The 15,277-nt window shown below is 31.9% G+C and overlaps 2 protein-coding genes across 2 annotated transcripts; one reads left to right on the top strand and one right to left on the bottom strand.

The window, feature by feature from the left end:
- The first annotated feature begins 721 nt into the window (after positions 1 to 721).
- LOC145126265 (putative protein phosphatase 2C 6) lies at positions 722 to 4,842 on the top strand. The gene is made up of 4 exons (XM_079061668.1): positions 722 to 1,290; positions 3,335 to 3,622; positions 4,071 to 4,176; positions 4,254 to 4,842. Exons 1-4 carry the CDS (start codon positions 850 to 852, stop codon positions 4,565 to 4,567), a joined length of 1,149 nt encoding a protein of 382 aa, XP_078917794.1. The 5' UTR covers positions 722 to 849; the 3' UTR covers positions 4,568 to 4,842.
- A 2,439-nt stretch (positions 4,843 to 7,281) lies between these two features.
- Positions 7,282 to 13,879, bottom strand: LOC145125660 (putative ABC transporter B family member 8). Its single transcript, XM_079061085.1, has 7 exons — positions 13,540 to 13,879; positions 13,333 to 13,387; positions 12,855 to 13,033; positions 12,331 to 12,788; positions 9,722 to 11,720; positions 8,561 to 8,976; positions 7,282 to 7,817 (listed from the first exon to the last, which is right to left on the bottom strand). The coding sequence occupies exons 1-7, from the start codon at positions 13,795 to 13,797 to the stop codon at positions 7,463 to 7,465; spliced, it is 3,720 nt and encodes a 1,239-aa protein (XP_078917211.1). The 5' UTR covers positions 13,798 to 13,879; the 3' UTR covers positions 7,282 to 7,462.
- Between the last annotated feature and the right edge of the window lie 1,398 nt (positions 13,880 to 15,277).

Below are 15,277 nucleotides of genomic sequence, written 5' to 3'. Positions count from 1 at the left end.
TTTCATCATCTCGCCTTTCAAGATTTGGTGTTGCAGGTGTGTTCTTTTCTTTTTTCCTTAAATCGATGTTGATTGGTGGCGATTGGTTGCAACATTTCAAGGAATTGGTGGCGATCTTTGAAGTATGGGGTAAGGGATGCGATGTTGTCACCGTCGATGTTGGTTTAAGAACAAGAAGCAAAGAATAGCGATGATTTTTGTAGCTTGCAACCCTCTCTCCGAAAAAACGTGATTTCTTGTTCTCGCGCGGAAAAACGTGATTTCTTAGTCTCGTCGGAAAAACGTGGTTTCTTGATCTTATCGGAGAAGGGAGATAAAAGGAGACAGGGGAAAGAAAAGGGGGAGGGTGAAGATATATTTTTTTCTTTTGTTTTTAATCTAAAAATAATAAATAAATAAAAGAAAATTAAAAAATAAATTGTTAGGGGCAAAATAGTCTTTTTATGTCCGGGGACTAAGTGTGAAAGGAAAAACAAACCCAGGGACGATCCGAGTTAATTTTTGAAAATAGAGATTAAACGTACGTTTTGGCATATGCACAAGGACGAATGATGTAATTTAACCTAAATCATTGAAACAATTACACGTGTTATTGTATTTAATGATGTGGGGAAATATCGGGGGGTAGTTTATGTAATTAATCATAATTAAGGTTAAAAATAGGACCAGTCCATATGTGTTTACTTGTGTATGGGTGACGATTGCGTGTAGCGTCGCCTCATGTCCCCCTCATACGTGTCATCATCTCAGTTCCCCTTTCTCCTTCATTTTATTTCACACAATCATCATTCTCCATTAACACACACATAAACACACATTCCCACATTACTACTGTGTGTGTTTTCAACAATGCTCATGGATTCCGAAGACGGAGATGCTAACCACGTTGACTCGTGTGAGATATCGTCAGCGAGTTCAACGGTTTCATCGATATTTAGCAGCAGCGACGTCGACGTTTCCAGCAATCTCTCCATAACCAGCAGCTCCTCCGGCGAGATTTTAGCTGCGGCGGTGGTGCCGCTTACGTTGACGGTCGAACAGGAAGGTGAGGAAGGACGAGTAGCTAGGAAGTTGAAGAAGTGCGTTGGGAGGAATAAGGGAGTCGCGTGGGGGTTTAGGTCGGTAATCGGACGGCGGAAGGAGATGGAAGATGCGGTTGCGGTGGTGCCGGGATTCATGTCGTATACGTGCGATCGCGTCGGAGGATGTACGAATCCTGGTTCTGGAACCTCCGTCGAGATCTCTCCGATTCATTTCTTCGGCGTTTACGATGGCCATGGTGGATCACAAGTAAGCTAGCTTCTTAAATCCTGTCGCAAATTTTCAGTTTCAGATTCAAATTTTACCAAAAATTCATACACATTTGGTCAAAAATCAAACCGAGTTTGTTATTCATTGGATTATAAGTCCTGTGTGAATCATTTCATTATGTTCGTTTCATTTTCAATCATAATCGCACAATGGAATTGATCTCGATCTCCTGTGTGAATCACTGCATATTAAAATTTGAAGATAACGAAAATTCCAAAATTTAATATCGTTGACCATAAACTCTTGCAATATTTCATGAGCATTAACTCACTATCCATAGTCTCTTATCAATTTCAACAATTTTCTAAAACTTTTATAAAACATAAATTATTTTTGTTGTTTACGAGTCCCTTTCTTTTTTATTGAGAACACATGTAATAGAAAGAAAGATGATTCGAATACAACAATCAAACTTTATAAAACATAAACTTTTATGTAATATAAACTTTTAGTTATTAACATATTACATTTATTTGACAGAAATCAAAATCTAACCAATAATTCCTTATGATCTAGGAATATTTTAGTTAATGTAAAAAAAATTAGTATTATATTTATTTATGGCTATTTTTAACATAAACACGTAATCAGAAAAGTAAAATGAAAAGGAAAAGTAACTAATAAATTATGCCAGCTTTTATGAATGTAAATACAATATAGTTGATTCTTACTATCAAATCTAGCTCAGCGGTATCTGGTGTCCTCTTTTTTGAGGTTGAGGGTTCAAGTCCCATGGTGGACATAAGTGGAATTAGGTGTTAATTTAGGAATAGATTATAATATTTCTATTGCCGGTTAAAAAAAAAAAAGTTGATTCTGACTTGCATGACACGTAGCGTGTCGGGAGTGGTTATTGTGAATTGCATTTATCATTTTCTTTTTGTCTTTAGCACACGTGTTTGGTGTTTCCCTTCCAAGAGACTTTAATCATTAAAATTTCAAAATACTTTAGAATATTTAATAAATTGAAAAAGAACACGACTTTCTAATTCACCGTTTTACTATTTTAAATTAATTTTGATTAAGTAACATAATAAACTTTTAAATTAAATTGAAAATAAGAGTTTTGTTTTTTAACAGTCTAAAATAAATTCTTTTTGTAACTTTCACACAATAATTAGTTTCTTTTTCTTCTTATTATTTCAAAATTTTGATTTTTTTCTTTTACTAAAAACTCAAAATTACCATGTTATTAATTTCTAGCGATCTATTTTTGGGTTATAAGGTTTGAACAAAAAATAATAATACTTTTTGCATCTTGTCATATTTAAAAGAAACGAATGTTTTTATTATTTTTGTTATGAAAGTATGAGAAAAAACAAGCTGATAATCATACAAAAATAACTCATATTAATATATTTCAGATTAAAAGTTATTTTAATCGGAAAGAACAATAAAGAAATCCTAACGTATCTGCCTTAGAAAAATCTTGAGAAGATTTGGCTTGATGGAGTCAAATAATTCATAAACACTCATTTGACTTTTAAACCTATAGTTTCTATCTGACACATAACATTATTTTTTGTATTAAAATGGAGTAGATTTGGTTTAGATAGTGATTAATATCTAATTCTTCGACCACTTTTACAACATATTTTCCACCTAAAAATATTCCACCTATTTTCCGTCTTTTAACTTATATTATAGATTTTCAAAAGTAGTAGAATATTAATAGCTTTTAACAAATTTGTCTTAATATTTATTAGGGCAACTTAATAAATAATAATATAACATTAAACAATTATTAACCATATTAATTTTTTGTATATAAATATTTCCAAGTTAGTTATTATTATATATTTATATTATTAAACAAACATTTTATTAAATAACCAATATTATTATTTACGTATGCAATTGACTAGGATTGTATAAACTCAAATTAAAGGACAAAAACATATAAACCTAATTTAGAGTTATACTATTACTTCACATTATTTTAGTGCAAAAAATAGAGTGAAAATGGAGCAAAATAGTACAATAAATAATAGAGTAAAATAATTATTTTATTTTTCTGTTACAGGTGGCGAAATTTTGTGCGGAGCGAATGCATGAAGTGATAGCAGAAGAGTGGGATCAAGAAGCAGATAATGGCTATAAATGGAAACAAAGATGGGAGTCAGTGATGTCCAGTAGCTTTAAAAGGGCCGACAATGAAGTCTTATCAGAAGCTGCAGCACCTGAAATCGTTGGATCCACCGCAGTTGCAGTGGTGTTATCTGGTTGCCAAATCATCGTATCCAACTGTGGTGATTCCCGAGCAGTACTTTTCCGTGGCACAGAATCCATCCCTTTAACAGTTGATCAGAAGGTCTTACAGATTGCCAACAACCCGACCAATAAAAAATCGTAGATAAAATTCAACACAAGAATATATAAGAAAATGATCTCAAAAACCGGAGAAAAACCATGGACATCATTAGAGAAAAAATCACTACATGACAAATTTTACAATCATATAGACTAATTTCCCAAGGATATTGGAATTGCCTACACTTTCAAAATTATTTAACTTATACTTTTCTACGCTTTTGAAAAAAGAAAAAAAATCAATTACTTGAAGTGTATTTTGATCTCAAATTTGGGGCGCTTTGAAACTAAAGCATTGGACTTCTTTTTTAAAAGTATAAAACCCGATTCACCTTTTCTTTTTCCATTAATATCACATAATAACTTTTATATATTAGGCAAATCTCAACATGATTATTTATTTTCTTAATCGAAATTAAATGATATCTTATAGTCCATTTCTTCTACAGCCCGATAGAGAAGACGAGCTCTTGAGAATCGAAGAACAGGACGGAAAAGTCATAAATTGGAATGGAGCAAGAGTATTTGGAGTCCTTGCCATGTCACGAGCGATTGGTAATCCCACATTTTACTCAACTTTATTTTATCAGTATCAATACCAGTAACAGTAACTATCAGTATAATATATCTAGGTGACCGATACTTAAGACCATGGATAATTCCAGTACCTGAAATAACATTCACAACAAGAACCGATGAAGACGAGTGCTTAATAATAGCAAGTGATGGACTTTGGGATGTGATGTCAAACACTGAGGTAGGTGAGGTGGCTCGCCGGATTTTGCGGCGGCGGCGGTCTGCCGCCAGCGAAGTACCGGCGGCGCAAATCCTGGCTGACAGTCTGATTGAGATAGCTGTGGGAAGAAATAGTTCAGATAACATATCGGTAATTGTTGTTGATTTTAAATCAAAGAGAAAGCATCATCATATATCATCATCATCATAATGCATGAACAAAAAGAACATGTTAAACGATCTGAACAGATTAAGAGCTTGTATAAAGCTGACTGGTTTCCGAGTTGGTTAACAAGATCATAATACCTAACTTTTACTTGGTTTTGATCCATTATCTATTCAGACAAATGTTGAGTATAAGAAACTGTGATGAGTCATGATGATGATGATGTTGTTCTTGGTGAAAACACGAGCATTTAACTGTGTTATTTAGTATGTGATTATTTGTGCTCATTGGTTTTGATCAACAAGGTTATTATTAATTTATTTTGTTATGTAATTTATCGAAGTTTATCAACGTCACATGATTAATGTTCTTATTTGACCGATCGTCAAATGATATTTGATGTTGGTGTATTGCATTACAACCGAAATATATTTTGATTATTGAGCATTGTAGGTGTTTATGTTTAGGGTAACCTAAGTTGTTTCAGAAATCTTAAAAATTGATTGTGAAAAAAAAAAAATTAAGATTTTTATAATCTTGGTTGTATTGTCTCGATCAAAGTCTCTAGTACCAATAACAAAAGGATTCCTCAAAATAATTTGGCGGATAATATTACAATATGTTTTCAAAACGTAACTATTTGTATTTAATATAAAGTTTCTAAAAGATGTAACAAAATAAATAATAATATTAATATAAAAACAGATCCAGTTAAAATGTCCAATTTGGTCTGATCCGGTCCAAGTGAAGTCCAAATGAAGTCTAATGGTATTCAAGTCCGGTCCGTGCCGAAGGATATGGCCCGACTACTTGGGGTTAGATATGAACAAAAAGATTAAAAGACCAATATTGAAAAAAAAACCCAGTTTTGGATTTTTTTTTTTGTTACTACTTGGGGTTAGATATGAACAAAAAGACCAGTATTGAAAAAAAAAAAACCGAAACTGGACCAATCTAAAATGAGACTGGACTGGCTCGTGACCGTTTTGAAAAAACAAAAACAGACCGTTTTGTGATCGGTCCCAAAAAGACCGGACCGTTCCGAGATTGACATAAGACGGGTCCAAGACCGACTTGAAACCGGTCAGAAGGGAAAGTTTATATACATATAAATTTTGTTTTAATTACACATTTTAATCATAATTACCCAACTTCTTTCTTTTATTAAATTTTAATGTATCATTTGAGTAATTTTTAATGTACCATTTCAGCGTTAATCACACATTTGTTAACAACAAAACTCAAAATCAAAACAAAAAAAAAGAGAAAAATACTGAAGTCGAACGGAAAAAGTCTGAAACCAAACTCAAAAAGGTGCTGGCAAAGACCGCGAGATCACTCCGAAAAAGACCAGATCAAAAAAGACCGGTCCGAAAAAAACATACCTAGACCGTCTGAAAAAAGACTGGTCCAGGATCACCAATGTGTATCTCTACCTCGAATTATGTTTACTTTTAAAAGGGATATAAAATCATCTTACAGATTAGTGAGTATAATTTTATGTACCAAAACATAAATAATAAAACAAGTAGTTAAAAGGCAATTCAATCGACATGTTCAAATATTTTCTATCAACTAACAACACTTAGGAACTTAGGATGTGTTTGGCGTATATAATTTAAATTATTCAATGTTGTGTTTGGTAAGACACCTAAAATAGTTTATAACCTACCTTATATAAAGGTATGTGAAATGACTTATTGAGAAATTAGAGAGATGAATAGATAGGTTGGCAAATGTAAAGGAAAATTTTAATTTTTTTATGAGAATGTTTTTTCATAACCCATTGTTATATATATATATATATATATATATATATATATATATATATATATATATATATATATATATATATATATATTAGTTATATCAACAAATTACATGAATTTATTACAACAATGATGTGTCAAAAGATCAACATAAAGAATTGCTTCAATTTATCCAAATTTAAGCATGGAGTAGTTGATAATTTGACTTATGCATATGAAAATATTATTTCCTCTTACTTAATTCTGAATATGAATTATAACCATGGTATGGTTGCTCTTGAGAAATTTCTTGACACTAATGATCTTTTGAAGATTTTGAATGTTTCAAAACAAGTAAAAATTTGTAAAAATTCTTCCTCAAATGATAAATCAATATGGATGACAAGTTTGTTGATTTAAATGATGTTAGTGATACAGTAAGTAAAATAGAAGAAGAGATTGATTGTTCTGAACTAACTGTGAATAAACGTCTTACTTTTAGTAGTAATTTTGAAGCTATTGATTAAATATAAAAGAACATTCTTATATAACTTCCGAAATAAAGTAATTCTTACAAACTGTTCTTTAAAGTTGCAATTCCAAAATATTTCATGAGAATGTTGATGTAAAAGATATCACTGATTATGATATGATTTTGATAAGGAAAATTTGAGATATAAAGGATTATTATTAATAAAATTAGAAGGATTGTTGCTTATTTCTTTATACCTAAACTATTTATATTTTATTCAAACAAGAATTTTAGAACAAAATAAAAATAATTGTACTATGACTTGCAAATAAAGAAAACCGAAATATACTAAATATTTTTATCCAAAACAAGAACCACACAAAATTTAACCATATTGCATTATGGGATCATCTTTCTTTATTATTCATTTTTTGTTGTATGATTTTTCTTTATTATTCATTTTTTGTTGTATGATTTTTGTTAATAGTTAATACTCTATTTAACTTCATTCACACGTGATCATAATAGTTGCACACCACTTGTTAGATCAAATGCCCAATTAAAGATATAAACATTTCATCAAGGTTACACATCAATCATCCCAACAATAATCCGATTTTAGTCATGTTACCCAACAATCGCTCAATTACAAGCACATTTCATCGGGTACTCTCACAGCCCTCATTACTATATACATAAAAATACCATTAAAAGAAAACCTTATGTTTTCTGAAGATTAGCTAGTTCAAAGAACGCCCCTTTCTTATTCTTGAGTTGATTATAAGTTCCTTGTTCCAAAACTTTCCCTTCAGATACAAAAGCAATTGAGTCAAGGTGTCTTATTGTATTAAGTCGATGTGTCACTACAACTGTAGTCCTTCCAACCATAATTCGATCCAATGCTTCTTGAACAACTTGTTCTGATTGGACATCAAGGGCACTTGTAGCCTCGTCTAGTAGTAAGATTGTTGGGTTGCGAATAATTGCTCTAGCAATTGCAATTCGTTGTTTTTGTCCACCTGATAATTGTAATCCTCTTTCACCACATTCGGTTTTATACCCGTCTTTTAGTGCCCTGGATAGATTATATATATAAAAAAATAAGGGTTTGTTTCTTGTTTGTTTTGCTATTGAGTTGTTTCTTGAATTAATGAATGAGTAATTACGTATATCTGGATAAAGTGTTGTTTCTAGATTGTGACTAAATGATCATTTTATCTTTACATTATAAAAAACAAGTTTCATAAAAGTCTTTGATTTTAACATGGGAGGAGTTAGATAAGGTGAAATGGTTGGTGTCTTAATACGTGAAGCTATATTTTTTTTTTGGCTTAACTCATTAAATCATTATGTACAAATTAAATTAAAAAATAATTCAATGCAAATAAAAGTTTATTATGTCAAATAAGTTGGGGAAAATCAAATATAATATTGTGGAGTTTTTTCAATTAAAAAGCCTTCTTCTTCTTTTTATTTATTTATTATTTTTTTTATCTTTTATTTTTTTTATTTGCTTGTGTAGTAAAAACTAACAAGTTTTGCAAAATTAACTTTTTCATAGTTTTAACTCTTATCTTTTATCCTTTTATTTTATTTATTATAAATAAAAATTGTTTTTTATGTTCAATATAATGTAAAATAGATATATAAATTTTTAAAACTTATAAATGATACTATATTTTAATTTTATAACTAATTAAAAAAAAGTTTGAAATTTTCTGAAATTTAGGAATATATTAACATTTGAAAAATAATTAAAAATATACGAATATATTAACGTAGGATAAATATATATTTATTTGCGTAAAATGTACTTACGAGATGAAAGTATGAGCATTTGCAGCTTTAGCAGCATCAACCAATTCGTTTTCAGAAGCATCAACTTTTCCGAAAATAATATTGTCACGAATTGTGCCTGAATATAAAACGGGCTCTTGGCTCACGAGTGCCATATGTTTTCTATACCATTCAATGTTGAACATCCTTATGTCTACTCGGTCTACTTTCACCGTACCTCTGTCTGTATCATAGAATCTTTGGACCAATGCAATAACTGTTGACTTTCCAGAACCACTTTTTCCAACTAATCCTATGCTTGTTCCGGGTTTTACTTCTAAACAAAATTCTCTTAAGATTAATGTCTCAGGTCTACACGGATATGCAAAATCGACTTTTCTTATTTCTATTCCGCCACTTAGTTTTTCCAATTTTACTCCACTACTTCCATCTCCTTCCTGTTTTTCCATACGAGCATTAGCTAGTTCTTATATGAAACATATGAATCAGTACCATAAATGGGTAACGAACTATTTGTTTTTTTCTTTAAATTCCATTTACAAAACAATTCAAATAATGGTATTTTCTGAACATAAAATATTCTAGATGAATAATTTTGGATAATACTTTAGAACTTGGTGTTTTGTGAAGATTTTATTTATTTATTTATTATTTTTTTTTGCATTTGTGACATTTTGTATTATAAAATAAATGGATATTTGATATATATTAAGTTTACTTTTTTGCCTTTTAAAGTTATTTAAAATTTTAGTACTTTTCAAAGCTAAAACAAAGGCTAATATCGAAAAATATTTTATATATTATGTTTTTCCAAGAGTAAACCTTAATTATATATATATATATATATATATATATATATATATATATATATTCTCGTTTTTTTTTATTTGGCCATTTTAGCATTTTTTTTCTAAAAAACTTGCCAATTGTGATTGTTTTTTTGGACAAGAAATAAAGAGCTAAGGGATTTTTTGGAAAAATATTAAAAGGTTGTGGTTTTTTTCAGAAAAAATATTGAGGGTTTTTTTTAGGAAAATGAAAAATACAAGATTTTTTTGATAAAAAATAAAATAAAATTAAGATTTAAACAAAAAAAAAACAAATATATAAGTTTTTTTTATATTAACCCTAAAAACAAAATACATAAATATAAAAACTGAGATTTGGTGATTGGCTACTTACATGAACATTGGTGGAGATTAGTGATTGGCGATCAAGAATGGAGAAAACCGAAGCAACAGCTTTGGAGCCTTTAGCTATGTCGGAAGTCATACTTCCGGCATCAGCTATTACTTTTCCGGTGCTGATCAGAATAAAGAAAGTCTTGAAAACGTCACCGGCCGATATCTCTCCGGCGTTGACCAGCTTCCCACCATACCAAAAATCCAAAGCCCAACATATAAAAGTCAACCCTTGAGCTGACCCGATTCCGATTCCGGCTAACCACGCCTTCTTCCTCGCTTCCCTTCTCGGCCCATCTTGAGCTTTGTCAAAAAGCTGAAGAACAATCCCTAAACTTTGAAACGAAGTCACAATCCGATGATTGTAAACAGCCTCAACAGCAATCTGAGTGCTTTGATTCTGATACTTTATGAAGTTTGCAGACATTGTTGAAAGTAACACTTTTCTTGCGTAGAAACAGAGAATCGTTAGAGGTTGAACTGCGATCATCACAAGTGCAAGCTTCCAAGCCACGATTAAACCCATAATCATGGCGATCAACACCCCTGACCCTGTTTGGATTAGTAACGACATTCTGTCAGCTACAAGAGATTTCACCATTGAAGCTTCGTTGCTTAACCTCGAGCACAACGCACCGCTTGCGTTTTCTTCATCGTCAAACCAGGCTGTTTCGAAGGTCAAGATCTTTTCAAGCATTTTCAGTCTGATTCTTTTGGTTAACTGTTCACCCATGTATGCGAAGTTGTAATGCTGTAAGAGGTTAACGAGGATAGAGATGATAGAAAGTGAACAGAAGATTATGGAGTAAGTTCTTATTCGGGAATTCATCTCTTCGTGATTTAGTACAAAAAAAGCTGAAATCATTCCTCCTACTGTTAACGCGTACACCGGTTGCACAGCTCCAAACGTCGCCGCTGCTAAGCTCCCAATCACCGCTTGTTTCCATTCCGGCGAGTTTAGAGCAAGGAGTCGGGAGAACGAAGGCGATGGGTGATTTGATGATGATAGCGATTGTGGATCGTTGAAAGGCATCGGTGAATCGAACATTGCTGGGCTCGATTTCGACGTGCTTAACCTCGAAGCGCTGCTTTTTGTCACCGGAGTGTGGTGTTCGTCGTTAAACGAGCTGAATTGGCGCTGAAGTTTGACTAAATGGGAGTACTGACCTGTGTGACTGTTGATTAATTCGGTGTGTGGGCCTTGTTCGATAACCCTACCTTCACTCATGACTGCAATCACATCTGCGTTTCGTATCGTTGCAAGCTTGTGAGCAACCACCATTGTTGTTCTTCCCATGGAAGCTTGATCAAGAGCAGTTTGAACAAGTTTCTCCGATTCTGAATCAAGTGCGCTTGTAGCTTCATCGAGAAGAAGAATCACAGGGTTTTTAATAATCGCTCGAGCAATCGCTATCCTCTGCTTCTGTCCCCCCGATAACAACGCCCCTCTTTCACCGACCTTCGTTTCATATCCTTCTGGAAGCTGCCGGATGAAATTATGAGCATTGGCCGCCGTTGCAGCAGCGATTACTTCCTCCATTGTTGCATCGATCTTCCCAAACATAATGTTTTCTCGAATCGAAGTTCCAAATAGTGCGTGTTCTTGACTTACGAGTCCCATTTGTGCTCGCAACCATTTCAACTGTAGTTTTTTGATATCGATTCCATCAACACGAATAATTCCTCGATCTGCGTTATAAAATCTCTGAACCAAAGCAATGGCGGTGGATTTACCACTACCACTTGCTCCCACTAGAGCGACAGTGCTTCCTGCTTCGATTTTGAGGTTGAAATCTTTGAGAATAATGGAGTTAGGTCTTGAAGGATATGTGAATTCGACATTTTCGAATTCAATCTGTCCGTGGATTTCATCAGGTATAAGTCCTTTGATGTCTTCACCATCGATTTCTGGGACTCGATCGATTCTATGGAAGATTCTTGACGCTGCTATTGATGCTTCTGTGAAGTGATTCAGTTCCGGTAATGCCATCCCAAGAGCTCTTCAAAAACAAAACCAGCATTCAGAATCATATTTCCGGATATGACCATTTTGGTCCCTAAAATTCTGTTTCATTACATTTTGATCCCTAACATTTTGACATATATTTTGGATAAGTTTATTTTATTTTATTTTTATACTAATTTTATCTGGTTTAAAGATTTTCATCCGGCAAAAAAAACTATTATGTATTTTCTGAAAAATGTTTTCAAAATGTTGTGCCTTTTATGCAAGCAAAAGATATTATTTGCATAAAACATATTACATTTCAATCATTTTTTCTTTAAAATACATCGGGTAACAAAGCAAACACGAAAAACATGATTTGCGTTTGGTTTAAATTGTGAAAAAAAAAAAAGAATCCATATCTTATACTAGATTTTTATTTATTTTTCAAACATAACCTTAACGATAATGACAAATATAAAGATATGGGTAAAATGGTCATTATTATAAATCAATAGTTGAGCTCTTAACTTAAATGATTTAGACACTAAAAACATGACAACTAATTTTTAATCAAATTATTAGACCACACATTTGTAAAAATCAACAAAATCAGGCGAACCAAAAATATAATTAACCAAATAAGCAAAAAAAAAATTACTTACAATCCACCTAACACGAATGCAAGACCGGAGGTGTACACCCGCCCTCCACTTTCTCCTTTATACATAACCAAACGACTTCCATACCACGCGATCAATGCCCAAATAGCAAAAGAAAGCCCAGTGCTCCCAACAGCAAGACCTTTCGCGATTCCTTGTTTCAAACCCATTTCAGTTGTCCGGTCTAAAATCACCGAGTATTTTTTGACAATCATTTTCTCAGCAGTAAACGAGTAAACAGTTTTTATGGAAGCAAGAGCTTGTTCCACAATACTATTCGCCTTAGTGTATTCTAGGAACGACTTTTTTGACAAAAACAACAGATATTTTCCATAGATAAGACCTGGAATAATCAAGAAAACCGTCGTTGGAAAAGCTACTAAAGCCATCCTCCATGAGAAGTATGTGCAAAATGCTAGTCCCGATAAGAACATCGACGTGTACATCAAGAATTTTGGTACCTACAAAAAAGTTAAAATGAATTAGTGACGGTTTGTTTGCGGGTGTCGCGATAGGGGCGTGGTTACCTTTTCACTAAGGACTTCTTGGAGGAGGGAGGTGTCTTTTGAAATGCTATTGATGATTTCTGAAGTTGTTGCTTCTTGTGAATCAAAAAAACCAACTTCTTGTCGTAAAATAGCCTCCAAATATTTGTAACGAATTTTTAGGACTTGACGTTCGCTTATTTTACTCCAACAATATCCTTCTGCAGACAATTGATTGATGAGTTAAATGAAAGAAATAACAATTATTTTTGTTTATATGTGTATTACATCAAATATGTCTAATTATAATGGTGTACCTTTGTGTTATTTCCTTATTAGGACATTATACCTATAAAAATATACCTAATTATAGTAGTAGTAAAAAAATGCTATAACATGAACAAGTGCAAGTATATCGTTATAATAAACAAATCAAAGAAATTATGTATTGATTTCGTGTATTTAACCGTAGATTAGCATTTACACAGTAAAAAACCGAAACAAAAACATAGAAGCTTACCCATAAACGCCATTACCATCACCCCTAAACCGATGTACACGAAAGCCAAACTACACTGGTAGAAAACACAAACAAAACCAAATGAGACAATCGAGTGGGTATTAAAATAGTTTTGTGACATTACTATTCTCTATTTCTGCAAATTTTTGTAACAACAAAAGAAAAATGAAAACAGAATCCAAAAGATTACAGAAAATGCATGCTAACCTTTTCAATTTCGTGCATAAAGTTTTCTGGGTTTCGTTGAACACCTTTGCCATAACCCAAACTATTAAAAAGACGACTAACAAAAACCAATAAAACATTTGTAGACATCCCATCTCCAATTGCTCCAAGTGTGCCCAAAACTATCAACAATTTGTCATACCAATCGGCATACCGGAAAATTATAGTTATGGACTTTTTCTTTTTCTTCTTCATGTTCTCCTCCATTGATTTCTCCGGCGACTTGGTCGGAGAACTCATCTTTCCGGTGAGTTTCTTGGAGCAAGTGGAAGTGGGGGATGGTTTAGTTTAAATAATTGGAGATGATATATATCTGTATATATAGAGTAATAGAGAGCTATTGTGGGTGGTATATATGTGGAAAGGTGTGTAAAGAACTGAAAATAAAAGAATACGGAGTATATTTCTTGACTGTCGAATCGTAAGCATGAAAGAGATAATTGGTTTTTGCCCATGCACCTTTTCTATCTTACTTTATCTTTTTTAATTGGTTTTCTATTCTTTGATTATTGTTTCTCCTATTTGTCTTCTTTCATGGTGAAAATGATGGCTGTGTGACCGTTAAAATGAGTTTATGTTGTTGAAGTTATATTTGATTACTAGATCGAAACTAGTTAATTAGTTGTTGGGCGATAAAATTAACATTTCGTAAATGTTAGTAAATAAGCTAATTGTAAAATTAAAGTGATATATATATATATATATATATATATATATATATATATATATATATATATATATATATATATATATATATATATATATATATATATATATATATATATACTAGCCGTTTACCCGCGCTAAGCGCCGGGCGTCAAAGAGTTTCTTTCGGAAGATAGTTTTATCAGTGATGATTAGTTTCCTTTAGACGTGAGCTATTCATTGCGGCCATTTGGTAGACTATTTTGTGTCGAATAGTTCATTTCAACGGATAGTTTCTTGCTAGGTGCATAGTTATACAATACGACAGAAGTTGAGTCTACATTTGGAATTTCATCTAATAGTTCATACTTGATTTTACAATATATATATAAATAACAACAATCTGCAATCGTGTAGTTTTGTACATTTATAATATGTCCAATATATAAACTACACCAATCTGCAATCATGTTGCTTCATCTGCTAACTCTGCATTAAATATCAAATGAGCATCTAAGATACATATTTGAAGAAATCGTAAAATAACTCGATGTAGTAAAGTAGAAAATCAAGAATTGTATTTATGTGAGACAGCCTAATTTTGTGACACCGTGAGACGCAATCCTAACCACTCATTTAGTAGATAAAAAAAACATTTTTAAAATGCAAAATAAGTGAAAATTTTCGAAAATTAAAATTTCAAATATTATTTTCGGAATTTATATTTTCCAAAAAAAAAATACCAAAAAAAAAATAATAAATAAATAATAATACATTTTTTTTACATATTCTAGTAGAATATTAGAATATTCTACATATCTGACAACTCTAGTACAATATTCTAACGTTTTAAAAATCATATTAGAATATTTACAATGTAATATTCTATTAGAATATTTCACGTGTTTTTCAAAAAAAACGGTCATTTTTTTATTTTTTTTATTTTTTTAGGTAATTAAAATTCCGAAAATAATAATTAAAAAAAGAATTTTTGGATTTTTCCTTTTATTTTGCATTTTAATTTTTTTTTTAGATTTGGTCTCACGGTCTCACAAAATTAGCATGGTCTCAAATA

This window comes from Lactuca virosa, chromosome 7 (genome assembly GCF_052849685.1).
Source record: "Lactuca virosa cultivar CGN04683 chromosome 7, Lactuca_virosa_CGN04683_v6, whole genome shotgun sequence".
Taxonomy (NCBI): Eukaryota; Viridiplantae; Streptophyta; class Magnoliopsida; order Asterales; family Asteraceae; genus Lactuca; species Lactuca virosa.
The sequence above is the reverse complement of the archived record's forward strand: the minus strand, read 5'-3'. Positions and strand labels throughout refer to the sequence as shown.